This window comes from Chiroxiphia lanceolata, chromosome 3, assembly GCF_009829145.1.
Source record: "Chiroxiphia lanceolata isolate bChiLan1 chromosome 3, bChiLan1.pri, whole genome shotgun sequence".
NCBI lineage: Eukaryota > Metazoa > Chordata > Aves > Passeriformes > Pipridae > Chiroxiphia > Chiroxiphia lanceolata.
The window spans coordinates 32,340,932-32,367,417 of record NC_045639.1 but is presented as its reverse complement, the minus strand read 5'-3'; the positions used below and the strand labels follow the sequence as shown (position 1 = coordinate 32,367,417).

At 52.0% G+C, this 26,486-nt stretch overlaps 3 protein-coding genes across 6 annotated transcripts; 2 read left to right on the top strand and 1 right to left on the bottom strand.

Annotated features, from left to right (window-relative positions):
- The first annotated feature begins 107 nt into the window (after nt 1-107).
- On the top strand, nt 108-9,564 carry POLH (DNA polymerase eta). Its single transcript, XM_032684334.1, has 10 exons — nt 108-294; nt 379-513; nt 600-811; nt 1,207-1,376; nt 4,553-4,656; nt 5,539-5,658; nt 6,265-6,388; nt 6,840-6,905; nt 7,577-7,740; nt 8,536-9,564. The coding sequence occupies exons 1-10, from the start codon at nt 158-160 to the stop codon at nt 9,386-9,388; spliced, it is 2,085 nt and encodes a 694-aa protein (XP_032540225.1). The 5' UTR covers nt 108-157; the 3' UTR covers nt 9,389-9,564.
- Nucleotides 9,565-11,652: 2,088 nt separating this feature from the next.
- GTPBP2 (GTP binding protein 2) lies at nt 11,653-23,114 on the bottom strand. Of its 4 annotated transcripts, XM_032683798.1 has the most exons (13): nt 22,168-22,412; nt 19,952-19,978; nt 19,148-19,332; nt 18,733-18,841; nt 17,994-18,191; nt 17,537-17,711; nt 16,682-16,901; nt 16,110-16,245; nt 15,653-15,711; nt 14,731-14,902; nt 14,327-14,491; nt 13,699-13,906; nt 11,653-13,602 (listed from the first exon to the last, which is right to left on the bottom strand). In XM_032683798.1, the coding sequence occupies exons 1-12, from the start codon at nt 22,354-22,356 to the stop codon at nt 13,709-13,711; spliced, it is 1,833 nt and encodes a 610-aa protein (XP_032539689.1). In that variant the 5' UTR covers nt 22,357-22,412; the 3' UTR covers nt 11,653-13,602; nt 13,699-13,708. The 4 variants fall into 4 exon arrangements, with proteins under 4 accessions (XP_032539689.1, XP_032539690.1, XP_032539691.1 ...); XM_032683799.1 differs by lacking the exon at nt 22,168-22,412 and adding an exon at nt 22,800-23,114 and having other exon boundaries at nt 11,653-13,906; XM_032683800.1 differs by lacking the exon at nt 22,168-22,412 and adding an exon at nt 22,941-23,114 and having other exon boundaries at nt 11,653-13,906.
- A 433-nt stretch (nt 23,115-23,547) lies between these two features.
- Nucleotides 23,548-26,428, top strand: MAD2L1BP (MAD2L1 binding protein). The gene is made up of 2 exons (XM_032683593.1): nt 23,548-23,772; nt 24,294-26,428. Exons 1-2 carry the CDS (start codon nt 23,587-23,589, stop codon nt 24,822-24,824), a joined length of 717 nt encoding a protein of 238 aa, XP_032539484.1. The 5' UTR covers nt 23,548-23,586; the 3' UTR covers nt 24,825-26,428.
- Nucleotides 26,429-26,486: the final 58 nt, after the last annotated feature.

The window sequence follows — 26,486 nt, the reverse complement described above, 5'->3', positions numbered from 1 at the left end:
CGCCGCCGGGGCGGGGACAGGCACGCACCCTGCGAGAACTACAACTCCCGGCGTGCCCCGCGCGGGGGAAACGACACACCCACGACTATGGGTGCCGCGGGGCGGGGCCCTCGGTCATTCACCCCGCCGGGCGGGAGCCGCTGGCGGCGGTGGCGGGATGTCGCGGGGCCGGGAGCGCGTGGTGGCCCTGGTGGACATGGACTGCTTCTTCATGCAGGTGGAGCAGCGCCTCGACCCGCAGCTGCGCGGCCGCCCCTGCGCCGTGGTGCAGTACACCGAGTGGCAAGGCGGCGGGTAGGTCGGCGGGGCGGCCGTAGCGACCCCGGCTCCCTCCCCAGCGTCCCGCCGCTCCTGCACTGCCCTTCCGTGTCTTGGCAGGATCATCGCCGTGAGCTACGAGGCGCGCGCCTTCGGTGTGTCCCGCGGGATGTGGGCGTCGGAGGCTCGTGCGCTGTGCCCGGAGCTGGCGCTGGCGCGAGTGCCGCAGGCGCGGGGCAAGGCGGACCTCACTCGGTGAGAGCGGGAGCGGGTCGGTGGTGGCGGCGGGGGGCTCCTCCCGGCGCGGGGCGGTGGCTGAGCCCGTGCCCGCCGCCCGGCAGGTACCGGGATGCGAGCGCGGAGGTGATGCAGGTGCTGTCGCGGTTCGCCGCCATCGAGCGCGCCAGCATCGACGAGGCGTACCTGGACCTGACCGGCACCGCCCGGGACCGGCTGCGCGCCCTGCAAGGCGGGCCCGTGCCCGCAGCGCTGCTGCCCAGCACCTTCGTGCAGGGTCTGCCCGGAGACCCCGGCCCCGAATCCGGCGGGAAGGGTACGCACCCGGACTCGCTTCGCGGCTTTACAGCACAGCGAGAAAGGAGCACAGTGCCACTTTGTGCCGCCCTCCGCCCCTCCTGCACCTCCCCACACCCCTGCCGTCCCCCGTGTTCTGTCCTCTCCTGCTGCATCGGTAACGCTCCCTATGCCATCAGCAGAGGCAAGGCTGCTTTATCTCCCCCTGAAGCAAGAGGGTGGTAAATGGGGTCTTTGTTTTCCCCAGTGCATGGATTTTAAGGTGCCTGCTTCTCCTTCCTGTGGTTGGCATACGGTTACAGAATCCTGTGGCTGCTGGCTGGGGCTGGCTGATGCTACTGGTCCCTTTGCTGGGCTCAGCAAAGAACACCCATGCTATGTCCCCTTGTGGTCCTCTTTGTGTCCCTTTCCTAGAGGAGCTACGCCAACGTGGCTTGCACGAGTGGCTGGCGTCGCTGTCTTTCGATAACCCTGATTGTCCTGACCTGCAACTGACCATGGGGGCGGTGATTGTGGAAGAAATTAGAGTGGCTGTAGAAGAAGCCACCGGATTCAGGTGTTCAGCTGGCATCTCGCACAACAAGGTACGCGCATAACATATGAGCCTGATTTCTTCTGAGTAGCGGAGTCAAAATATGCTGTAGATGCTCTCCTATACACACTTAAGAGTCTCCTCTAGAAGATGAGCCAAGTGGGAAATGCAACCCTGTGTGATCACACCTTCAGGGAAATTTCAGGACATTGAGACATGAGAAAAGTTGTTATCCCAGAGATGTGGCCTATCATTTACTGCCTGGATTCCTGGTGTACCCTGATGAGTGAGCTCACTAGGAACAAAAGGGATTTAAGTCCCCCAGAAGCATTTTCTGTGAAAAACCCACAAGCTTAAAGCAGGTAGTATCCACCTTGAGTTTCTGGCAACAGTGGCTGAAGCTAGAGAATGGATTTTACTGACACAAATTCCCAGCAACTCGGAAGAAGAGCAGCACCAGTTTGGGGCACTGAGGTGGGCTGGATTGCTTTCCCCCTTTCTGGTCAGTTGGTCTGTACCCCGCTGGCCATGCTTTGGGTGATGCTCAGCCAGCTGCCGAGAGCAGCCGCAGGAGCACTTGGTGCATGACAGCAGCTGCAGAAACAAACGGACTCAATGCTGCAGCTACTGAGGCTTTCCTGTGGGGTGAAATGCAGGGCAGTTTGCTGAGAGCACCCCTTTCATTCTGCAGAAAAGGGGCTTATCTGTATAGGTATGACTTTAAAAATGCAGGCTCTGACCGAAAAAAAAAAAAAAAAAAGACCAAACAGATGCTTTGGAGTTTAAGGAAGATAAATTTAGTCTTAGACTGCTGCAGAAACAACTGGAACTATCCCCAGCTGTACACAGGTACTGGAGCTCATTCTGCACCAGCATACTTTGAAACTAGAGCAGACTGTGAGGCAGAAATGAGCTAGCTGAGGAAGATCACTGGTGTAGAAATTTCCAGTGGAAGGGATGTTCAATTTTTGCCTTTTTACTCTCTTTAATCAAGAATAACAGAGAACATCCCTGATATTCCTAGCAGCTCCTCTCAGCTTCCATTTTCTATGGCCAGCATTTTAATTTTTTTAGGGAAGTAAGGAAATTTTGATGTACTGTGCTATCCCTGAAGAACTGTGTATCTGCAGCAGCAAGCACAGTGCAGAGATTACCAGAGCCTACAGGTGGCTGTGCAGACCAGCTCACCCCTGTAGGTACAAACGTGCAGAACGAAACAAGTGCTAGGGGCTCTCAGCAAACCACCCTGCGTTTCACCCTGCAGGAAACCTTCTATAGCTGCAGCATCAAAGTCCGTTTGTTTCTGCAGCTGCTGTCATGCACCAAGTGCTCCTGCGGCTGCTCTCGGCAGCTGGCTGAGCATCACCCAAAGCGCAGCCAGCGGGAAACACACTCACTGACCAGAAAGAGGAAAAGCAACTGAGCCCTCTTCAGTACCCCAAACTGGTGGTGTTCTGCCTCCGAGTTGCTGGGAATTTGTGTCAGTAAAATCCATTCTCTGGCTTCAGCCACTGTTGCCAGAAACTCAAGGTGGAGATTACCTGCTTTAAGCTTATGTTCTTTCTGCAGAAAACTCTCCCAAGGGAATTTTCATCCCAGTATGGTAACTTGTTAGACAGAATATACCAGGAACCCAGCTGATACATGAGACCAATCAATTGAGCTATTTGGAAGTACCTGGAGGATAACGGTGTGGTTTTATCAAGAACCACTAGTGTCAAACTGATTTTATGTGCCCTTTTTGACGGCATAAGCGGCTGAATGTTCAGGGGAGACTGCAGATGTGAGGTGTTAACGTAACACACCTCACCCTGAGCTGCATAAGCTGATGATACTGTAGCAAAACATGATATGACTGAGGTTGTCTAAAGGGCATGCATCTAGCTGAAGAAAATCTTGTTGTTTCCCATAATGATTTTATTCAGTGAGTTGCACTCAAATTAGGATGTTTAAAGTGGGATCCTGGGGGGATCTGTCTGAGGTCTGCTAAGAGCCAATATTTTCACTGAAGCCTACAGAGAGGGAACAGCTGTATGAATTCAGGTGATGCTAAGCACAGATGGGGCTTAGGGCTTGGGCTGTGAGAGTTCTGAGGGATTAAATTAGAGTTGAAAATTCTGGGCTTGAAAAAGCCCAGAAATAGTCTGAAATCACCAAACAGTGCTTCTTGTGCTCCTCACAGACTTTTTGTGGTTTACAGAAAAAAAGCAACCAGCAGGCTTTTGGCTAAGCCACAGTAAGTCAGAAAGTACCCCGGAGTTATTGTGGACAAGCAGCAGGATGAATCAGTAATACGAGTGCTCTTGTAGAAACAGCAAATCCTGTTTCAGCATGTGTGGTTTACGGAAGGTGTCAGAAAAAGTAAATTGTTTCTCCCTGTGAAGTCTCAGTGATTGGTTCGGCTTGTAGCACTTACTGTGGGTAAACTTGGAAGAACGTCCGGTGAAACAAGAAAAAACAGTAACTGGACATCTGAAAAGGAATCTACTTTGTCTAGAAAAGAATTGTAAGCCTGAAAGACAGGCTATTAATAGAAGTCATAGTTCAATAGGCAGGCAAGAGATCTTGCTTACTTATAGGATGTGTGGCAAAGCAGTGAAAGAGGAAATTATTAGACTTGCTCAAAAAAAGCCCAAACACCCAGCCAAACATATTTCAAGCTGGTCTGTGCATTCTTGATCCTGTGGTAGCTTAGAGTGGGAAGGGGAACTGTGTGGCAGATAGGTTGGAGAACGTCCCTTCCAGGCTAGCAATTCTGCATATTTCAGATTTCCTTTTGTGGATCTTGCAGAGAGAAGATTAAAATAGTGATATTGAGAAGCAGCAAGATAAACACAGAAGCTGAAGGGGCAAGACATAGTGAGAGACATAGCCTGGGGAGTATTATGGGGATGCTATGGAAGCTCTAGAATGCTTGCCTGATGGAAAACTAAGCCAGCCAGAACAGGTGAGATAGACTGAGATCCCCTAAGCTGCCTGGAGCAGGAGTCCAGCCCTTTGCTGAGATAGAAGTCTGGCACCAGCTTTGCTTCCAGAGTACCCAGCCAGTGCATGTCACCTCCCGAGGCGGATACTGCCTGGGAACAAGCAATGGTGTTCTTCAATCTTCCTAGCAGTTATCTGATGGCAGCTCTTAGAGGTGATGCAGCACAAGCCGTTGGGTAGAGTCACAATTAAGTCAGTGCATGGTGTGTAATAACAGGGTTTCCACCCTCTTCTCTGTTACAGACACTGGCAAAACTGGCCTGTGGGTTAAACAAGCCCAACCGCCAGACACTGGTGTCGGCACGATTTGTGCCGCAGCTCTTCAGCCAACTGCCCGTCAGCAGCATGTAAGTACTGGGGAGCTGCCTGCTCTAGTGCAGCTTGGGGCTGTTCCTGGCCACCTCAGCACAGAGCAATTTGATGCTTACTGATAGCAGCCAGCAAAGGCTTTGAACTCCACAGTATGTGCTCTTCAATGCTTGCAGTAACAAATAGGGGGAATCCTGCCAGTAGTCCCTCGTGGCTATAAATGACAGTTCAGGAGTGTGCTTGAGAGTTGCAGCCCTGGTGGAGAAGCGACCACAATCCACGAGCCCATTAGCAGCCTGTGGGCTCCTTTGCTTGGGAAGGACTGTGCTTAAAATGATTGCTGGGGTGCAAAAGTGTAAGCCAGGAGCAACTGGGGGCAAGGAGGCTGTTCCCCAGTGTGAGTGACAGCTGTGCTCCTAGAGAACAGATGTGGTTTGGTTTTGAGCATCCATTGTGCACAAATACTTGTCCTGGTGTAGGGAAGCATTACCAGCACCACTTGCTCCAGAGGAATAGATCCCTAATCCTGCTTTCCAGACCTGCACTGCTGTTCTCTGCCTTCAGTGTCTTGCTAGGGACAGAGGGGGGTGTGTCTGGGGAAGAGTCCTGTCTGTGTAGGAGGAAGTGGGGCACGTGTCAGGCATTCCTCAGAGCATGGTTTGGGATCAATTTTTGAAGATGGAGCTGAGGGAGAAGCACTAAAATAGGGTGAACCAAGGAGCAGTTCCTACCTCAATTCCTACTGTCCTTTTATTGTGAGCAGAAGAGCTGGTAGGTGCCAAGAGTTCCCTATTGTCCTGCTAGTTCTTGAGTGCTTCTAGCTGTCCTGATCTAGGAACAGCTGCTGCAAGAAGACTGGTCATAGTCTCCACATGATGCTTCATTTCAGTTTTCTCTTTTTCTTCCTTTCTCTGTCATAGCCGTAACCTGGGAGGCAAGCTTGGCACTGCTATCACAGACATCCTGGGAGTAGAGTACATCGGGCAGCTGACACAGTTCAGTGAGACTGAACTCCAGACTCACTTTGGAGACAAAACTGGGTAATGATAAACCACTCACCAAAACTTGGCAGGAACTGAGACTCCCTTTCAGTCACAGGTGGTTCTGCTGTTATTAGGAAGGTTGGAAGGTAAATCTTCAGTGACATCTTTGAGAAGCACTGGTCTGGCAGGCCCACAACAGATTTCCAGTCTCACTACTCCTAGGCACCCTCCCCAGGATAGTGTTTTGCCTGTCAGCCAGCTCCTCAGCCTTCCTCTACAGTGTCCAAGGATGGGGCAAAGCTGTGGAATGGCTCCCAGCAGGCTGGGAAGAGAGCAGTCTTGACAGTCCCATCACAGAGGAAGTTACAGGGCTTGACTGGAGCCTGAAACACCACTTCTGCGTCCAGAGCAGCAGTTGAGGTGCCCTGCAGACTGGTGAATTGTTGCCACTTCAGGAAGAGGTGGAGGAGTTGTGCTGACAGGCACTTATGGCCTGAAGGAATCCTGGCTGTCCAGCTGTGGCTGCAACTGCAGAGCTGAGAATGAAAGGCAGAGTCACAGCTTGCACAGAGCTGAAAGTGTGGCTCAGCAGAAGGCTGACATGGTGCCCAGTGATGCTTGTGTGTAGCTGCCTTCACCTCATGCTTTCTTTGTGGCTTTCAGGTCCTGGCTCTATGACTTGTGCAGAGGAATTGAAGAGGAACCTGTCAAAAACCGGTACCTGCCCCAGTCTATTGGCTGCAGCAAGAATTTCCCTGGGAGGACAGCCCTGGCCACACAGAAGGCGGTAGGAGAAGCCTACATGTAGCACAAGGCTTGGCTTTCACATTGGAGAAGATAAGAACACTAAAAACTGAGACTAGCTTGCAAAGCTGCTTTTCTGTGCAACTGTGCCCTGAAACTGAGGGAAGATGCACTTTACCTTTTAGCTGGGGTGAGGTTCCCACTGAGCTGTAGGAAGATGGAAAGAGAAATCCAGGGCAGAGGACCCAGATTACTTGGCAAAGTCTAGTAGTAATGCTGCAAAGCTTGTGTGGTATCTACAATGCCCTTGCCTATAGTGTTGAATCCTCACCTGGACTGATTTCTCCAAGAGTACTACAGATGTGGGGCCTTGTGATAGTCTGTGTCCATTCCAGTTTGATCCCCCTCCAGCATTCCCCACTGTGAGGAGTGTTGCTCTTGTGGCAGTGCTGGGAGCAGAGGCCCAAACTGTCTGTTACTCCTGTTTTGTCCAGGTGCAACACTGGCTCCTGCAGCTGGCCTTGGAGCTGGAATCCAGACTGAACAAGGACAGGAGCCAGGTAAGGAGGGGAGGCACAGAGACAGGAGCCACACAGTGCATTTGCACTGTGAGTGGTTTGCAGGAAGTTGAAGGTGGTGTGTGGCAAGGGAGGAAATCTGCTTGCCCACAGATGTGTGCCTATGTGCTGAGGTGTCCCAAGCAACAAGGTGTGCAGGAGCATGGCTGGAAGGATGGTTTTGTCTCAGAACACTGCAGGGCTAAGCTCAAGCCTTGTCCTGTGCTTTAGGATGCAGGGAAATGAAAGCCGCTGCACCTTCCTCCTGGTGCACTGCTTCTCCCTTGCAAGCCCTGTGCTTATGTAGCTATGCCTGTGGGCTGTGGGAGGAAACGATATGCTCCAAGCTGGATGGTGGGCTGCAGGCCAGGGAGAGAGTAATCCGCCAGCTTTGGCGCTGCAGCGGTGCCAGGAAAAGCGGCACAGCTGCCTTTGAGGGAAAGCAAGGCTTCCCTCAACTAACTGCTTCCCATGCTGTGTGGCACAGCTGTACAAGCACTTGCTGTTGTGTGTTGCATTCCTTGGCGATCAGGCCAAGCAGAACACACTGTCCCATTGCACTGTCGGGCGGTCGCACAGGGCTCCGGGCAGGGGACGGTCCCCGCGACCGTTCCTGCCCCTTCCTGCAGGAGTCGCTGGAAGCACAGCTCATCTCTGCTCTGTTGTCCCTGCAGAACCGCCGCGTGGCCCGGCAGCTGATGGTAGTCATCCGCCAGCAAGGGGACACCCGTGTGTCGCGCTTCTGCGCCCTGTCCCGCTATGACGCACAGAAAATGTGCAACGACGCCTTCACCCTCATCCAAAACTGCAATGCGGCTGGGGTGCACCAGGCAGCATGGTGAGTGTGGGACAAAGTGGGCCACCTCCCTGTCAGGGCTGGTTTAGCTGTGGGAGGTGCTGGCTGAGCCAGAGACCTGTGAGAGTTACGCTGAGGGGCAGGGAAAGTGGTTCCCAGCACCCTCACAGTGGCGTGCAGCAACCTCCTATCCATAGGACAGCTATGAGAGCCTGGCCTCCTCCTAGCCCCACATGTGGCAAGACACTTCTGACTTCTGTACTTGAAGCTGATGATTGCTACCAGCTGGGGGGTGTCCAGCTGGAGCGAGGCTGTCCTGGCCCTGCTGGGCTGCAGAGGCCTTGCTCTCCTACCGTAAGGACAAAGGTGCTTTTTGGGAGCAGGCCGTTGGGACAGAAAGGAAAATGAAAGTACACAGCTCCCATCTTCAACATTTCTTCCTTCCTTCTGCTCTGCTGTGAAGGCAAGAAGGTACTGTCTGTTAGGCTTTGACAAGGCTGCTGCTCTCTTAGGGCCCTCTCATCTTGTCTCACAGCAGCTCTGTCCTGTCGTGGACTGGAAGTCCAGGCTGGCAGTTGTCTGCCCCTGCTCTAGTGCCCTTCCCTTTAGGAATTGCTGTTCTGGGAAGAGGTTTTCTGCTCTGCCCAACGCAGCCTGCTATGTCTACTCTGGAGGTAGCAGTACTAATGTTTTGTCAGAGGAAACGTCTCTCCCACCTCTTGCCAGATACTACAGTTCCCCCATCTGTGAGTGATTTATGTGGCTTGAAGTCTTACCTCAAAAGACTTCTTGCTTCCCAGGCTGATGTCTGAGCTGATGTTGGTCTGTCCTGTGCAGGTCTCCACCACTGATATCAGTTCATCTCTCAGCAAGCAAGTTCTCAGAGCCTGCCACCCTCTCTGCAGGCATTGCCACCTTCCTGATGGGTGACACCCAGCCTGATGGCACTGCCACCACGAGCCAAAACACCACATCTTCTGGGAGGGCCAGGGTCAAGTTCTTTAGAAGCCCAAGCAAAGAGCATAGGCAGAAGCCAGCTAATGCTATTGAGTCATTCTTCCAAAAGGCAGCAGAACAGCAGCCATCACAAGCAGCAGCAGCAGCAACCAGCTTGCCCACTGCTACCGCTGCAGGGTCACCTGTGCCCAGCTCCCCAGAGCACCAGGAGAGAGCTGGTGTTGCCTCTGTGCAGTGTGACCTGGAGTCCCCTGTGAAGCGGAGTCCCAGCGATGCCAGCCCTACTTCTCCTTACAAGAGGCTTCCTTGTGAGAAGCTGCCATCAGAAGCTACACAAACACCCTCAACTCCACCCAGCTCCAGGACCCTTCTGAAATTACAGCCATCTATGGAGGGAGATGAGCAGAATTTACCACCCTCTCCTGAGCTTGTCCCGCTGCCTCCTGCCTCACCAGGAGACCAGCAGTGCTGTGATAAGTGTGGCCAGCTTGTGCTGGTGTGGGAATTCCCAGAGCACATGGACTACCACTTTGCCCTGGAGTTGCAAAGCTCCTTTCTGAAGTCCAGTGCTCCCATGGCTCCAGCAGCAGATCCCAACCCACAGGCTGAAGGTTCCAGATCTCCTGCCAAGGCAAAGAACAAGCCCAAAACTCCAGCAGGATCTAGTGCAAAACGACCCAAAGAAGGTGTGACAAGAACTTTAGATTTTTTCTTTAAGCGCTTACCTCCGTAACTCCCAGCCAAATTAGGTGTTTTTAAAGACTCAGTGTTTTTAAAGACTCGGTGTTTTTCAAAGAATCAGTGTTTTCAAAGAATTGGTGTTTTTAATCACAGTTAAAACTTTTTATACTGCCTGTCAAGTTTTAATGCAGAAAAGTCTAATAAATTATCTCTACCCCACATCTAAAAGGAACTGGAACTTGTGAATTGTGTATGATGTTAGATGTACCCAGTTTAGCTGGTGGCAGCTAGCTTGCCTCTGCCTGCTTGGTGCTACTAGAAGCTGCATTGTACTCTCACCCACATCTCTTGCCATAGGTATTTCCATAGCATCACTGCTCAGTAATTCTATTCCTCCTGTAAAAGGCAGCCACAATGGCTTATCCCAGGGAATCTCCAGCCAAGCATAGGCTTGAACTCCTTTCCAATCACTCAGTGTGAAACCTTCACCTTCTGTTGCTGCAGTTGCAGGCCTTGCCCTTACTGTATAAGTTATATATGCTAGCTTAGCCCTGTGGTTCCTTTTCCCTTCCCTCCCTACCTGGAAGACTGATTTTTATTCCCTCCCTTCTGCCCCCCAGGATTTTTGTTATAGATGGTTTTGCAATTTCGTCTGTGTAGCAGTCTATTTTGTGATGCTTATCACCAGCTCAGGAGCACACAAGACTACTCCCACCATAAGATTTGAGGAAGCAGTAGCTGCACAGGCATACTTTTTGGTGGGCTTTTGGAAATCTTGGTTTTAATTCCTAATAATTGCTATAGACACATAAACAGTCTACTGCTAGAGTCTTCCTGGAAGGGGACATGCCAGAGTCACACAGCCCACTGTGAAAGCTCTCCTCTGCCAAAGAAAGAGTGTAAACCCACATTTTTCCTCCTTCCCAGACTCTTGAGTGATACTAGATGCAACTTGTTGACAGGTGACCTGTTCTGATTGTGCTCTGCCAAATGACTTTTTCAGCTCTCTGGGCCACAGTTCACATCAGAGTGGCTGCCCCAGCGGCCCACAAATTACACAGCCAACAAAGCAGAACATTGTGGAAGGGACAAGTAGGCAATGAGAGAGGGTGGGACAGGCTCCAGGGCAAAAGCAGTGCTTGCCCTCAGCTGCCTGGCAGGGCTCAGCTCTGTGCTACACCACAAGCTGCCCGGAGCCCGCCAGAAGCACTGCTGCCAATAATTTGAACTTGGCTCCTAGGGAAGGGGGAAGGAATGTGCCACGTCAAGGCAGCACTGGGTGGGGTTAGGAAACATTGCAGGGAGTTTCGTCAGCTGCAGGCTTCCCTTCCTCGGGGAAGGGGGGAGGAGAGCCTTGAGGCAGCAGATAATGATGCAAACTGCAGCTCTATTTATATGTGCTGTTTTCTGGACTGTACCATCCTAATTGCAGCTGTTGAGCTGCTCTCTCCTTCCAGCTGACAGCCTGTGCTGGGAAGGTGCTACATTACTGGGGGAGGGGTGGGGTGTGTCTCATACTTGACGACACAATTGTGAGATTTCAAGAAACACAAGAAGCTCGTTCTGGTGCATGCAGCTCTGCTGGTAATCAGCAGAGGAAGGAATTATGGAGTCACTCCCACTAATGACAGTCCTAACGTTGCAAAGTGACAAGTGTTCTTAAGTCCTCACATAAAGAGAAACAGCAACCAGTCTGGCAAGATTGCCTCATGCTCCTGTGACAGTGGCACGTCTCATTTCCCAAGTATCTGGCAGGACCAGACTCTGCAGATGCCACTACCTGACACAAAAACAAGTTTAGAAGAGGCAAATCCCTTCAGTGACACAGGTACCCTCCACAGGGAAGCCTTCCTGCCTCTGCTTTTTCCCAAGGGAACAACCTGTTCTTATGGAGAGAAGGCAGTCGCAAACCACTTGATAAGGTCAAAGCTATTTTAAAAACAAACCATCTAGGTTAGATGTGTGCCCTAGAAAGCATCTCTTTAATTAGGCTCTGGGGGAATTTGTGACTGCGAGGAAGCTCTCACCACAGCCGGTTCCGCCCACAACAGCCCGAAGTGCTGTGCTCAGGGTGACGTGGCTGCCTGTCACCTCAGGCTGCACGCCCAGGCTTACTCAGATAAGCCGGGATCGAAGGGTTGTAAACAGCAGCGCGCGTGCATTCCTTCCACACCACGGACTGGTATTTATAGGAACGAATGCAGGAAGCTTAGGAACGGGTGAAGGGTAGCCATCTCCAACTGTGATTCAGCCCCAAGGGCAGCAGGGTAAGGGCCCAGCTCCACCCTCACTTATTGTACAACTCAGACAGCAAGCTCAATAAAACATCTTTATTCTGTACATTTATATATAGATGCTTGGGGAACAGGGACAACCCCCAGCATTAGAAAAATTCAAGACAACAAAACAGCAATTATGAAGAGCATGGCACCAAGAACAGTCATGCCACAGATGGCAGGGATGAGGTGAGACCAGCCATTGGCTGTTTCAGAAAAGGTCACAGCACCCCATGCCCACTTTGGAGCAGAAAACACCAGGGCTGCTGCAAAGAGCTGGAGCTCCCCCCCATACTCCCCGGTAGCTTTCTTTGTGACCCACTAGCACCAAAGGGAAGACTGGCAGCTGGGGCCTGCAGGCATTGGTGAAAAGACTGTGTCACTGGAATACCCAGCCCACTGCCAGGATGGGAAAAAAGGGATCCTTCTTGGGCAGTGACCCTGAGCCAGCAGCTCCTTTCTCACTGCTGGGCTGATAGGGATGCAGCAGAGATTTCAGCTGGATCAGTGCTTCCTCCAAGGGACAGGTCACTCCTGAGCTGCCTTCCCTTTATTTATACCACCATTTCACCGGCTTCCCCACACCTCAGCAGTCTCTTTGCAGGGTGCAGCCGCCCCCTCCTCACCTGCCAGAGCCCTTCCCACTGCAAAGTGCGGCTCTGCGATGCCCACAGATCTGCACAGCCCCACAGCCAGTGCCTGTGCCAGCAGCCCAGAAGCAGAACTTGCTCTCAGGATGGCAGAAGGGCTCTTTGGGTGTCCAAGTGCTATCACAGGCCCTTGCCCTTCTCTTTGGTCGGGGCTAGCAGGCCACCATGCCACGTGGCAGGGCTGGCTGAAGACCTGTTGCTCACAGCAGACACATTTGGTCTAACAGTCAACAATAAAACCAAAAGCCTATGTACAACTTTACAGACCTTGTTGCATCATCCAGGCTACACGGGAGAGCTGCACTACAGAGAGTGGGAGACAAATGTGCTCCACTCTACGTACAGAGTCCTTGCTGGCAACATCAGCTTTCCTCTGACAACAACCCCCAGTGGCAAGGGAAAGAAAGGAATTCTTCCTCCAGGAGAAACAGAAATATAATCATGCCACTGTCAAATCGCATCTAAACAACATAAGTCACCTGGTTTTGTGTAGCCTGTCCTCCTCACACATTAAGGCAAGCGTGTGAGGAGCAAGCTGGGCTGGGAAAAGCCACACCAGGGAGCCCACTGCAAACCAATACCAACGTGCAGATGACACCATCAGCTGAACATCCATGGAACAACCTGTTCACACCAGCACAGGCCCAGGCCCTGCTCTGCTCCACAGAATGGCCTCCCATTCAGCTGCTGCAAGGAACAGATGCAAGTACAAACTGTCTTCATGACATTATTTCAGGAGGCTGTGCCACTCAGAGCAGCCACAGCTTCCTAGGAGTCAGAAAGCAGGATGCTGAAGAAATGTGTACATGTGAGTGAGGAACATGACATTTGTCCAACAGTAAGACACTCAGATTGGAATAATGCAAAACCAACACACAAATGGACACACAGCAGATTAAAGCCAACCAAGATTCAAACGGTTAAAAAGTGTCCTGAATGCATTCTGAGAGGTTCAGCCAAGCCCCTGCAGTAGGCAGCATGGCCTCTTCCATCCTCTGCCCAGAAGGATGTGCTGCAGGATGACTTGGGAGAGGACTGTTATCAACCCAGTGCTCAGAGAGCAGAAATGGGACCAAATCTTATGTCAGAGATGGGAAAACGTCCCTTCACTGCTCATCTTCAAGGGCTCTGTTCCTCCCAACCAGCAATTTTCAAACAGTAAACAAAGCCAGAACTTGCCTGCCCAGGTCTGCAGGTGCCTCTGATCTATTCTGAAGAAGGGCAGGGTAATGAGCGCTGCAGGCGATCTGGAGAACATGCTTAACTTGCCCCATGTACGGTATTGAATGCGAGAGACTCTCCCAGGCTCCATCTCACAGTGCAGAGGAGGGACATCCACTCTAGAATGGGACAGCAGCAGCTCCAGGCATCGCTCAGAAAGCCACAGGAGCTCCCATCCTTCTCCCCAGGTGCTGGTGAGTGGAGATTTCTCTGACCTACTGGTAGTCAGAAGCTCAGCTGTCCAAGCCCCAGGGACTCCTCCAGGCCATTTTCTTTGGTGGTGATGGCTTGGAGGTCAGTGACATGCCCAATACCTTTGGTGACTCCTTCACGGAAAAGCAGTTTGGCTCCGATCTTCAAGTATTCAGGATGCTTGATGAACCTGAAACAGACCACTGCCTTCTCTCCTGTCCGCAGCTTGTCCTGAAAAGAAAAATGGGAGAGCTTAGACCTACCTCCCAAACCAATGCATGCAGGAGAGATGCATGTGGATGGTAACATAAAGCAAGTGAGCAGGTTGCTTTCCTCAGACTGCATGGCTTGAGCCCTTCCCATTACTGTACGCATATGGAAGGACAGGAAGATACAAGCTCTAGAGAGTTCACCTCTATTCACAATCTTGCTGTAGTTCATCGTGCTGTTTGTTTTGTGGGAGGGAATTCTTTAACATGTTGGGAGGAGAAGCAACCAAAGGGGCAGGATCAAAGGATGGAGTGTGTTCCTAGGAAGAGACACAGCTACTCAAAATAACAGTAGCCCCTAGCTTTACTACAGGGCATGGTGGAATCCCAAAAAAACCCACAGGAAAGGTTCATTTTCCTCCCCTTCCTTCCTATGGCCTACCTTTCCGTGGATCTTCTCTACGATAGCTGTCTGTCGCACATTCCCCACATGCACCGTCACCTGAAACCCCTTCCGGAAAGTTGTGGCATGGAACAACAGCACGATCTCGGCTTCAAACACTGAGCAGATGGTGGGGTTCATTTCTGGGCTCACCATTACCATGCCCTGCAGAACAACCCAAAGCTCAGACTAGGTAGGGCCAGTCCCCTTGCTTCTGAACAGCCCGCAAAACCACAAACACGTCTCCACTCTGTGACTGGGGCTACATCCCATTCTCAGCCTTGTACTCATCCTACTTTGTAGCTTGGCCATTTCCTCCCCTTCATTCCCACCCTTCCAATGGGGGATCTCCAGGGAAGGCTCCAGTCCTGCCCAGTGAACAACCTGGCAACAGCAGGACTCACCTTGCGCAGCAGGGAGCGGTCGAAGGGTCCGAGGGCCAGAGTGGCTGCCTGCCCAGCCCGCAGCACACGGCAGGCAGAGCGGTTCCGTTGGATACTGCACACCTTCAGCCGGAGAAACTTCCCATCGTCGGTGGGACCAACCACCAAGTTCTCCCCTTCTCGGCAGATCCCACTGCCCAGGGCAGAAGAGCAGGACACAGTTCATCAGGAGACAAGAAAGACATTTCACCCTCCAAGATCAACCTGCACAAATTCCCCAGAGCCAAGGAAGTGAGTGTCTTTGGACTATTATCCGGGACCAACTAACAGGGATACAGAGCTGGTGAGAACAGGGATTTCTTACAGCAGGGAAAGCCACACTATCACTCCCAAGAGTCCCAGGTATAGACAGGAGCCATTCCACCCCCAGTGCTCTGCCACACTGCATTGTTTCTGGTGGAGAGACTTCAGATGATGCCTGTTCTGTGTGGATGTGCTGGTAGCCAAACTGCTCTGATTGCTCCCGGACATGGAGGGACAGCTGCCTTTTCATGGGGAAGCATGTAGTTAACCCCTGCTGGAATGGGAGGACTTGCCCTCTACATTCTCTCCCTCTGCTTGACAAAGGAGGAAAGCAATGCCTTGGGATCATGGCTAACCTCTGCCAACTCTGGATTCCTGGATGCCTTCTTTCAGCGTGCAACACAACACATTCCTAATCCAGCAACTTTAGGGCAGACTCTTTGCTTGCCACCATGTGACCAATGGTCTGCTCATGGCACCTCCCAGCACCCTGTAGGGCTCTACCCTCACTTGGCCCAGTCACCTGGCAGCAGTCAGGACTGAGCTTCGCTCAGCTTCCACTTCTGCAGGGGGGCACTCTACCCTTGAGGGAACTCCAGCAACCATTCACATCCACACTTGTCTGCCTGGCCTCACTTACCTCGACAGAGTTCCTCCCACAACAGTCCCCACCTCTGGCACAGTATAAATTTCATCAACCTGCAGCAAGGCAACAAGAATAAGCTGCTCAGACAGACAGCTGTGACACAGCACTCCAGAAATGAGGACAAGGTGCCTTCCCCTTGTGTGAAGGAGGTGAGCTCTCTGCTGGTCATCAGACACTGTCTAGGGGCTTAACCAGCTCCCACTACCCTCCCATTAGAGGAATATCTGCCTTTTAAGTGGCAACCAGAGAAACAATCTTATCTCTGAGACAGATAGCCCTCGGTTAGGACACAGCCCAGCCTACCACATTTTTCTCAAGGACCGAGTCCTTTCATTAATGTCTTCCAACAGTCCAGGAGTTCATGACATCTCTACCCATGGTGTCCAGATTCCCCAGAAGTTTCTCCCATGGCACAGCAACGACTGCAGTATCAGAGACTACCCTTACGTACCTGAAATTCTGTAAGTTGCTGCATTAATTCTTCCTGCTCTTTACTGTTGGTCAGTGGAGGAAGGATGTTGAGGAAGACTTTTAAGAGATCCAGGTTCTCCCCAGAAACACTGGACAGCGTGAAGATTGGGGTGATGCTGTCAGACACAAATAGACAGAAGTAAGCAGAAGGCCAGAGTGAAGCTGCGGGAGGTTTCTGGGATTCTGAATCTACTGAGATCAGCAGGAGGACAGAGACTACAGTGACAAGTGGCTAAAACACGAGGGCTAGGTACAGCTTTGCAGTAACCCCTGCCTCAACAGTTGGTTGAGGCACCAATCCCCTGCCAGCCCACACTTCTGTCATGCAGAAATAACTCCAGTGCAGCCTTGGGCACCTTCTGCTCCCAGAGCCCAGAAAAAGGTCTGGGAGGGGAAAATGCCTTCTGGGAGAATGCAAAGGTAGGAAGCTTGATGAGGAGCTGAGATTTTCAAGATTTGGTCAGCTCCCCTTGTGGTTGCCCTTCTCCAGCTCTGCATGGCAGCCTTGTCTGAATTGCCTGCTCCTAGAAGAAGAAAGGAATGGTGCCTTACTTGGGAGATTGTGCAAACTGTTGTGCTGCAGTAACAGCGTCGTCGTCTGAGTTCACAAGCAGGGGGAGCTTGTTGCAGCCTGGCTGCTTCAGGATTCGCTCCAGCTGCTTCACTGTCCGTTCCACGGTGGCTTTCGAACACAAGTCAACTTTGCTGATGACAATGAAGAAGGGGACCTTGAGGGCCATGGCCAAGCCCAAGTGCTCTCGCGTTGTGCCCGCTGCAGGAGACAAGTGAGAGCGTAGGTGCAGCAGCAGTCATCACTTTTGCTTTTTTATGTCACGGCTACATCTCCTGGCCACCCCACAGGCCCACTCTCGAGATTTCCCTGTAACTGCATAATCCATCAGGCAAGGAAAATGCAAAATCACTCTTTTAAACAAACCAAACATCAGTCTAGAAAAATAAAAACCACAAAGAATTTTTGTGATTGATCTGGTTGTTTGAAAAAGATGCAGCAGCTTTCATTCTTGGGCTAGAGTTTGCCAGAAAACAGCCACAAAAATGTCAAAGATAGATGTGGGAGAACTCCAGCTGCCTTTTTACAAGGCTTCAGGATTCAGCACCCCTAAGTATATGTCAAAGTTGTTTTCTTTTACGACAAACATAGCCCCAAATTCCAAAAAAAGCCTTTCTGTCCAGGATACAGCTTAATGTGGTCTACAGCTGGTAAAAGGATCCCAGCTCTACTCCCTTCCCAGGCACTCATACACACTGGCTTACAAGAAATCAGTAAAGGTTTCCAGACTAATAATTTCTTCTGACAACTGTTTGCAGCAAAAAAGGACCCACTCCCACCATTATCCATTTTCTTCACACACTGCTGTTCATCCATGCAGGCAGGGCAACACTCACCAATGCCAGTGTTGGCGCTAACCACCAGCATGGCAAAGTCTGGGCAGTAGCTGGTGAGGCCAAAGATGGTTGTTTTCAGATACTTGTGGTGGCCAGCCAGGTCAATGAAAGTGATCATTTTGGAAGAACTTTCACAGATCTCTTCTGCTGTCCTGGAGTCACTGTAATTTACCACCTGAGGAACGTAAGGAGTTGGTGAGAGAGGCAGCCCTAGCAGGGAAGTGAAGAAAACCCAGCTCTTATCTACCCACTTTGATCTCGGAATCAGTAAGGAGAGATCATCCACCATGGGTGTAACATACAGTGTCTGTTGCAAATCGACAAGTAGCACTCAGGTTCAGCCTAAGGGACATGGAGCTGTGCCACCTCTCTTCTCTCATGTCCCACTCGCAGTTGTAATAGGAGGGTAGTCCTATACTCCTCCAGCTTTCTGAGTTCAGCAGCCCACTCTGCTCACCTCTCCTTTGCTGTTGAAGCCGAGGATCTCAAAGCTGATGCTTGACGTTCTTCCTGACTGGATTTCATGGAGGTGTCGGAAGAGGTTGAGGCGTGCCCTGCCCCGCCCATTGTCCAGCTCTCCTTGTGTTAGTACACCCAACAGTGTTGACTTCCCCGAGTCCACATTCCCCAGCACAGCTACTCGAAGGTCTAAGAACTACAGGTAAAAGAAGAGAGAAATCATGAAACTTAACCACTGCTGTGCTGAGTGTGCATGAGCACTACATTGCAGTGGAGATGCAACTCAGAGAGCATCCCTAGATGAGGGACACTGTGCAGTGTAATCTTGCTCAGATTCTGCTCTTGCTCCCAGCAAACCACTGCCCAGCAGACGTGATACACTCTAGAGCTGTGATGTGACACACCAGCCTTTGATATCACAAAAAAAGCCATTTGCTGCAGCAGGACCTCTAAATCCTTCCTTGTTTGCACACTGGCCTGCATCAGAACCACTGCCATAGAAATGAAATAATTTTTCACCTCTGATCCAGGCAATCTCCCCCACTGATACCAGCCTCAACCACAGTCTTGGACACAAGAAGTGTTATCATCAAGCCTCCCTCTGGCAGCTCTTTAAAGCATCTGCTATGGGCCAATCTATGACCTCTAGGGTTTGGGCTCCCATCCCAAAAGGAAGCTGATTGTATGAAGCCTCTAAGTCTCCAGCAGGAGAGGATGTCCAAGTCACAGGTCCCTACCTGCTGGTTGTCAGGCACCTTTCGGACAAGCACCTCTGTTATCTTCCTTGGAACGTCACTGTCGTAATCGACCTCCCTTTCCCGCAGCACTGTAATGTCAGCCCCAACCCTGCCACAAAAATGAAGGGAAGGAGTGAGACACACTTGTACTCAACAGATCTTGCACCTCTACAATAACAAGTGACAAAGAGAGTGGGATAAAAGCTGGTGATAGCAGGCAAGGAGCCTCAAGCTTCCAGACAAAAGCCCTATAACCTCCTTCATAACCTCCTCAGCCTCATGACTGAAGGAATTCCAGTCATACAGGGGCTTTTTAGAATGGAGCCACTGGCCGCTGAGCAGACTCCTGGGGCTGAGCCTCTCTGCTGGAGGCTGCTGATGCTTGTGGGCCCCGCAGACAAAAAGGAACGCGTACTTCTCTGCCATGCGGCGCAGGGTCTTGAGCGAGGCACGCATCTCCTCCTCTGAGAGGCCCACCAGCAGCCCGTTGTCCTCCACGCCGATCTGATAGACAGCCTCACCGCGGCCCTCCTGCAGTCGCCACTTCATCTGTGTCACCAGGTGCTCAAAGCGGTACTGTGAGGGGTTCACCAGCTTCAGCTGTTTAACAGAGGGGTAGTTCCAGTCACAGCCTGGATGCAGAGGGAATCTAATTGCCCAAGCCAGCAACTCACAATACTATGAAGCAATGCTTCCAACTCTGACCCACCTCTAGAAAGCACAGCCTGTGTTACTGTCTGCACAGAAGCAGGTGAGAAAGGGTTTCACAAAGTGCATACATGTGGCAGAAGAACTCTTCTGCATTGTGACAAAGGGATCTGCACCCTGCCTGCTGTGGGGGTAAAGACAGCACTCTGGGACCCATCTGTGATACAGCAGCCAAGTAAGTGCAACTGAGAGCAGCCACAGAGAAGTGGCAAATCATTACCAGGGACACCTGCAGCTCTCTCAAAACATGTACATTTCAGGAAAAACACAGTGGGCCTCATCTCTTAAAACAGATTACTAAAAAGGAGTACTGAGATCAAACTCTTCAAGCTCAGCATACTGGGTATTGCTAGGCACAGAGACAAAGAAGATGACTAGTAGTTCCTTAGTAGAGTGTCCACTTCTCTGTCCCCTCCTTGTCCATGTTACCCATAGGCTGTCTTTGGTGAAGTTACTCACTGCAAAATAACCCTCTGGGAGGAAGACCTTCTCCAACCTCAAAAACACTCACCTTGTACTCGATGTTCCCATCTTCTGCCTGGTCAGAGAATGAAACAAGACAGAAGAGTTAGATGCTGTGCCCATGAGGACTTCTACAGGCACCAGCTGCCCAGATACTCTGCAGCTGCTGCTGAGGATTTCAGAGAGAGGAGAAAGTGGTAGAAAGAGACTGTGTTAGCTCCCAGCCTCTTCTGTCATTCCTTCCTACACTCAACTAGAACTTTCCTTATGGTTTGTTTTTGCTGTTTGCATCCCACATCATGAACACCAGAGGACAGAAGTGGAACACAGGGGTAATACTGTCAGGGCAGGGGGGATTTTTTTTTTTCCTGACAGTAAAGAATAGGGCTAGCCTAACAGTCACACAGAGAGAGAGTTCCAGTTTCAAAAAGGCACAGGCTAGCATATGATTTAAAGTCTCGCCCCTCACCCATCCATGACCCACAAAATGCCACCAACAGCATCCTACTCCCACCGTATCCAGCAGCTTCCATTCACCCAATGTGCACAGAAACAGGAGACTGGGAACAAAAGTCACTGCCTCCTCTCCTGCACACTGATACCCTCCCTCACTCAATTAGTTTTTCATTGACTCCTTTACATATCCTTGTGCATCTTCTCTCTACAAGAAAGAACTACAGACATAAAGAAGCAAGGTAATGATTTCTTTGAAGTACAGCAAACTAGTCACTGGCCTGGCAGTTCTGGAGTACCAGACTTTATTGGGACTGTCTGTATGCAATGTGCTCAGAAAAACTTTCCCAGGAAGGGCTGAAGCCCAACTGGGTCGTTACATAAAGGCCCAGGTACTCCTCAAGCACACTCCAACCACAACGCACTCCAACTATCCAAAGACAACGTCTAGCTAATACTGAAGTAATTTTCCCATTGATTTGGTATGAGAGAAGACGATGAAGAAAGGGCTGGAGCCTGCAGGAAGCCATGTACTTTGTCAGATTAAATGGGGCTGGCAACAGTAGGCACTTCCTTTTCCTATGGACACCTATTCGCATGTGTTTGTAGAGGGCAATAGCCGTCTCCTTGCCTTCTAGCTCAGCTCCTAATCACAGCGGTGCTTATGGTGGCAAAAGGCCAACAGAAGTTCTCAATTGTCAGCTCAGCTCTCAGGCAGCAGAGCTATGCAGTGAGAAAAGGGTACTTGTGGAAGGTTTTCCTCTCTTACCAGCTTTCCAGTTCTAAGAAAAACACATTCACATCCTGCACTGTCCTCTAAATAAGGGGGTGGGTCTCCTTCAAGGCTGCTGAAGAACAGAAAAGCAACAAGCCTAGACTTGCTGGGGCACACACTGCACAGGGTAGCCAGTGACAGGAAGCTGCGTTGAAACCACAGAGGACTGTCCGGCCTCCAGCTGAAAGGAACGAGAACTAAACTGTAGCTGCAGGGCACAGTCCTGCCCATGGAGAAGAGCTAACAGTAGCAAAGAGCTGTTTTCCCTTCTTGCCAAGCGTCACAGCCTTGCCTTGTGGAAGGACTACTCCCTCCCAGCACAGGCTCTTATATATTTTACAGAAAGCTCACTGACTGGGGCTGAGCAATGGAGTCTGGGGCAACGTAACTCTCTCCATGGTGTCAGTCCTCTTAGTTTCGTGTCAGCTGCCTCAGCGAACCACACACCCACTTATGACCAATGCACTTTTTCCTGCTGCAAGAGGCAAGTGCCTCACACCCTGTCAGTACCACCTGCATGCCCACGTAAGAAAACAGTTGTCAAATTAGCTGGGAAGGGAGTCACTAGAACCTGCTGAGTTTGGCAGCTGGAAAGGGATTTAGACCCACAGATCATTCTCTCAGGGAGAGATGTGAACGGGATGCTCGGGACTATGAGGCGTGCAAAGCCTTATTTCTGAAGCTATGTCGTTCCCAGACAGCAAAGTGCCCACAGACGAACGCCAGCCAGTGGGATACTACTCGCGGACAGGGTCTGGCGGACTGCGCGGGGAACTCGCTGTCACCGGAGGCACAAGCGCTGCGCGGAGGAGAGACCGAGGCAGGCGGGTACACAGCTCCCAGGGCTCCTGCCAGGGCTGCTGCCGGCCTGACCCCCGCACGGCCCCGCACCAGCACCTCCAGCCTGACCCGCGAGCAAACCTGCGAGGCCCGGGCACCGACCAGCCCGGGGGGTGTGGGGGGACACCATCCCTCCGCCCCGGGGCCCGACCCCGTTCCCTCCGCGGCTGACGGGACGCGGCGCCGTCGGAGCTCACCTCGGGCGGCAGGTACGGTGGGTTGTTGGCCTTGCCCCCCCGGCTCCGCCCGTTCTTCTTCTTCGCCTTCGAGCCGCCGCCGCCGCCGCCGCCGGGCGCGGCCCCCCCGCGCCCGCGCAGCGCCCCCCCTGCCCCGCCGCCCGCCGGCCGGCAGCAGCCCCCGAAGAGCTCCGACACCCGCGAATCCATGGTGGCCAGCGCGGCCCCGCCGCCCCGGTGCGGCGCCCGCTCTGCTCCGCTCCCCGCCCGGCCCCGCTGCCCCGGCGTCACCGACCGCCGCGCGGCGCCCCGGGAAAGCGAGTCCCACCCGCCTACAACGCCGAGAACGCACCGCGCGCTACCCGCTCCAAACTACAGCTCCCAGCGTGCCCCGCGGCGCGACCCGCCCGCTGCCGTGCGGGATTCCTCCGCGGGGGCGCATGGGAGTTGGAGTCCGAGGGAGGGCGCGCCGCCTGCCGGCCGCGGCGGACAACGCGCAGGATGCCGCCGCTCCCCGGGCCCTGCCCGCCGGGGCCTGTCGGCGCCCGCGGGTTTCCCCTTTGGCACTGCACAGCCTCGGATTCCCTGTTCATTGGCAGCGAACGGTCGGCACTCGACCCAGCTGGCATCGGGACACTGGTGCATTTTCGAACCTGTGTGCCATCGGAGATGCCTCATGAATACGCAGAGGCAGCAGCTCGGTGCGAAGCAATCCCAAAGGACGCATTATGCTCCAGCCGGGGGGGCGGCAGAAACAGCAAAAGACTGTCCTGCTGTGCGCCGCACCCCCTCACCGAGTGTTTTTCCAGTCTCCAGTTCCACCGCTACCGCGCCTCCTCTTCCTCCGCCGCATCCGCTGAGGCGGGCGGCGCTGGGTCAGTGTTTGTACACCTGCCACACTTTGTGACGCTGACAACAGCAGCCCGCTGCGAGAGACGCCCGCCCTCCCCTCACCGTGTGCTGGAGGCGGCACCCAATGGGGCAGCGGGCGCAATGTTTCCAAACACGGCGCTCCCTGCGTGCTCCCCGGGCCCCGCCTCCCTGCGGCGCGGCGAAGGCAGTTCCTCCGCAAGGGCTGCCGGGGAGCGGGGCGGAGGCCAGCGCAGCGGCTCCCCCCGGGCAGCAATGCCGCCGCTCCCGGTACCGCCTCAGCGGGGCGGGCCCGCGATCCGCGGGGCAGGGCCAGCCCGCTCGGTCACGCCCATACGGGGCGGGGCTCCACCAGGGCCCAGCCTCCTCCGCGCCCGCGCGCGCCACCGCTCCCCTTTCCACCATTCGCTGCGCCTCCTACCCCGCCGCCGCCGCAGGTCGCGCGGGGCGGCCCGCGCGCCGCTCCCGTGAGCCCCCGCGGCGGCCGCGGCATTTAAAGTCGGTCCGGCCGTTGGCTGGGGCGTGGTCGCGGTTTCCGCTTCCTTGTCGCTGCCGTCGCTGGATCGCGGGATGAGGCCCCGGCGGAGCAGGTCGGTGCCGGGCACCCCCTCGGTGTCCGTGGCGTTCCCGGGCGCCGTGCGCCGGGGTAGCGGCTGCCGCTTCGTCTGCGAGCTCCTCAAGCACGTGCTGCACCAGCGGAACCAGCTCCCGCTGCCCTACGAGCAACTCACCTACTTCTGCCGGCGGGCGGCACAGGTGAGGCGGCCCTCGGCGTGGGAGGTCGGCGAGGCGGCCGTGTTCTGCTCGCAGTTCTACCTGTGAGCTCCTGTTCTCGTACTGTAATGTGTCGGTGCATCTGAAGGAAAGCGCTCGTTGTAGCTGCATCCCTAAATGTTACGTCTTCCCCTAAAAAAAAAAAAAAAGGCAAGGGCAACCTTAAGGTCAGGCTGCTGAAGGTCTCGGCAAGTTTCTCTTTACTGCTTGTTACACTACTCTGTGCTGAAGGCATGTCGCTGCTTTGGCTGATCTTTGAAAGATGGGGCTTCTATTTCTTGTGGGAATTTGTCTCTTCTGTGATTTGGATTTAAACTGTTTGTCAAATAGGGTGTGCTTTTGTGTTCCTCTTTTGTCTCTGATTCTCTGTGTGAGTACCTATAGCTCTCAAAAGGAACACAACCCCCTTATTTCCTGTGGGATGGGCCATGCTTTCTGCAGAGCATATTGGGGCTAATACATCCTTATAACTAAATGTACTAATCTGTTTGTTTGTTTTCCAGGATGGAGATGGGATTGAGAAGCCACCCTCCATGGGCCCGGGAAGCAGCAAGTGCCAGCAGGTGCTAATGGAGCTGGAGGGATTGTTCCAGCATCTGGAAGTCATGTTTAGTTTAACACTGGTTCCTCGGGTTCTTTTCCTACTTGGAGGAAACGTCATGAACCCCAAGGAGCTCTATGAGCTGAACTTGGAAGGGATCTGCGAGGGCAGTGCTGAGGAGAGCCTCCAGACTGCACCCTGTGTTCGCCAGCTCTTTCACAGCCTTTTTGTTGCAGACGTCTTCAGTGAACTGAAGGCTCTCCCTGTCACAGGCACGCTCATCCTAGTCCAGGGCCACCGGGACTGTGGTGTTGAATGGTTCCGGCCCAAACTGAACTACAAAGTGCCAACGCGAGGGAGGAAGCTGACTGTTAGATTGTCCTGTGACGGAGACCCCCACCTGAGTGCCTCGCCTCCACAGCACACAGCACCTGAGTGGGAGGACTACATCTGGTTCCAAGCACCAGTGACCCTCAAAGGCTTTAGTGAATGACTGGGCTCTGTAGATGTCTAATTGGAATATTAATTACCCTTTGTTAAGTGTTAATTTTATCCAATGTAACCATGTATCTTTGTCTGAATTTTTCTTCTCCAGAGCGTTTACTGTCTTTGTGTAGCTTGGCTGCACTGATCTCTCATCACTTCCTGACTTCTTGTTGAAGGCAAATCCCCTTTAAGGCAAAGGTGCAGTGATTCCTTAGGGACTTGAGCTGTGGCAGAGCAGATGAATTAGTGTGTTGGGATGCACCCTGCTGTGTGCTTAGAAGCAGTTGCAGCTCTTGGTAACCCATTAGCTGCTGCAGTGCCCACCCCACTTGAGTAATCAAGTGATTGTCCATCTATTTAATAAAATTTGACCTCCGCAGAACTCTTATTTCAGTTCCTTTATGTTCCAAAGAGTGAGATTTCTCAGCAGTTGTGAGATCTTGTACCTAGTGCTATCCTCTACTGGAAACTGAAAGCGCTTGACCAGTTCTGTGGAGGCAGGGTAGCAATAAGCAATATTTTTTTTTCTTTTTTTAACAAATCCTTAGTCCAACAGCCCTGACAATCAGTTAGATATACAGATACAATTAAAAATAAGCAGTTTTTGCTAACCCTCTTTAGAGAAGGAGTTCTGCCTCAATATGGTAATTTACTAAACAACAAAGTAAGCAAGTTTCTTACTTGCTTTTATCTCTTACAAGTCTTGGACCTAAACTTTCCTGGAATGTGTAGAAGTCAGGGGATTGTGATGAAATTCAGCACTATCTTTATCTGCCACATTCCTGTTCTGAGTCATATTGTTTCACTTGGAAGCAGATTTGAGCCTGTTCTTCTGAGCTATTGTCTAGTGCAGAACAGGACAGGGAGAGAAATCCTTAGAGTGTGGCGTGTTATAAGTAGACACATGCCTAGCTGACTGAAGAGAACTCCAACAGCTATCTGTGATGTAATGAGCTTTTAATAGTTTCAAATAACTGTCCCATTTGAAGAGAAACTTGAGCCTACTGGTAGTGAAGGTGCTTGCAGTTAGTAGCCGAAATTGCACAATGAGGTGGTAAAAATCCTTTGAAAAGAGTGTAAAGGTTTGATGTAACCCTCTGCACTTGGTGCATATTTTAACTTTGACCTTTTGGAATGGATTGAGATTATAGAACTGGGAGGAACTTGATTTGATATTTTTGAGCTTGGAGAACACTAGGAGTGCTATCTCTGCCATATTATCCATTAACAACTGTTTACAATGTGCAGTAGCTGCTAAAACTTGTTCTAGGGGAGAAACTGCTAGAATGAAGAAAGCTGCCTTTTGTGCAGCTGCCCACTTGAATATGTGATCACAGGTTTTTGAATGGAATATAACTTGAATGTAGGAGTGTTTGTGCTCTAGAGATCAAAACCCTTTACACTTCCAGCAAAGCTGCTTGTAATACATATTTAAGAATGCTAGTGCCCAAGTATTTAAAGCTTTTGAACACAAGCCTTAGCCAGTTTTTCACCTCTGTCCCGGATGAATGCAATGTTACTGCAATAAACTGTTTACATATTCTGTTATACTTGAACTATGAATTCAGCAATGATATGGTGCTGGGAATGTAAGAACACAAGATGCTTTGGTTTTTTTTTTTGTTTTTTTTTTTTTTTTTTTTTTGTTTTTTTTTTGTTTTTTTTTTTT

What these genes read in the sequence shown, in the direction of transcription:
- POLH (XM_032684334.1), top strand. Translation starts at nt 158, where the DNA reads ATGTCGCGGGGCCGGGAGCGCGTGGTGGCCCTGGTGGACATGGACTGC. An exon ending in GGCAAGGCGGACCTCACTCG is followed by an intron (nt 514 to 599) that starts GTGAGAGCGGGA and finishes GCCGCCCGGCAG; the next exon opens with GTACCGGGATGCGAGCGCGG. An exon ending in CCCTGGCCACACAGAAGGCG is followed by an intron (nt 6,389 to 6,839) that starts GTAGGAGAAGCC and finishes TGTTTTGTCCAG; the next exon opens with GTGCAACACTGGCTCCTGCA.
- GTPBP2 (XM_032683797.1), bottom strand. Translation starts at nt 22,356, where the DNA reads ATGGATTCGCGGGTGTCGGAGCTCTTCGGGGGCTGCTGCCGGCCGGCG. An exon ending in TAGCGCCAACACTGGCATTG is followed by an intron (nt 16,902 to 17,536) that starts GTGAGTGTTGCC and finishes TGTCTCCTGCAG; the next exon opens with CGGGCACAACGCGAGAGCAC. An exon ending in TAGAGAAGATCCACGGAAAG is followed by an intron (nt 13,907 to 14,326) that starts GTAGGCCATAGG and finishes TTTTCTTTTCAG; the next exon opens with GACAAGCTGCGGACAGGAGA.
- MAD2L1BP (XM_032683593.1), top strand. Translation starts at nt 23,587, where the DNA reads ATGAGGCCCCGGCGGAGCAGGTCGGTGCCGGGCACCCCCTCGGTGTCC. An exon ending in TCTGCCGGCGGGCGGCACAG is followed by an intron (nt 23,773 to 24,293) that starts GTGAGGCGGCCC and finishes TTTGTTTTCCAG; the next exon opens with GATGGAGATGGGATTGAGAA.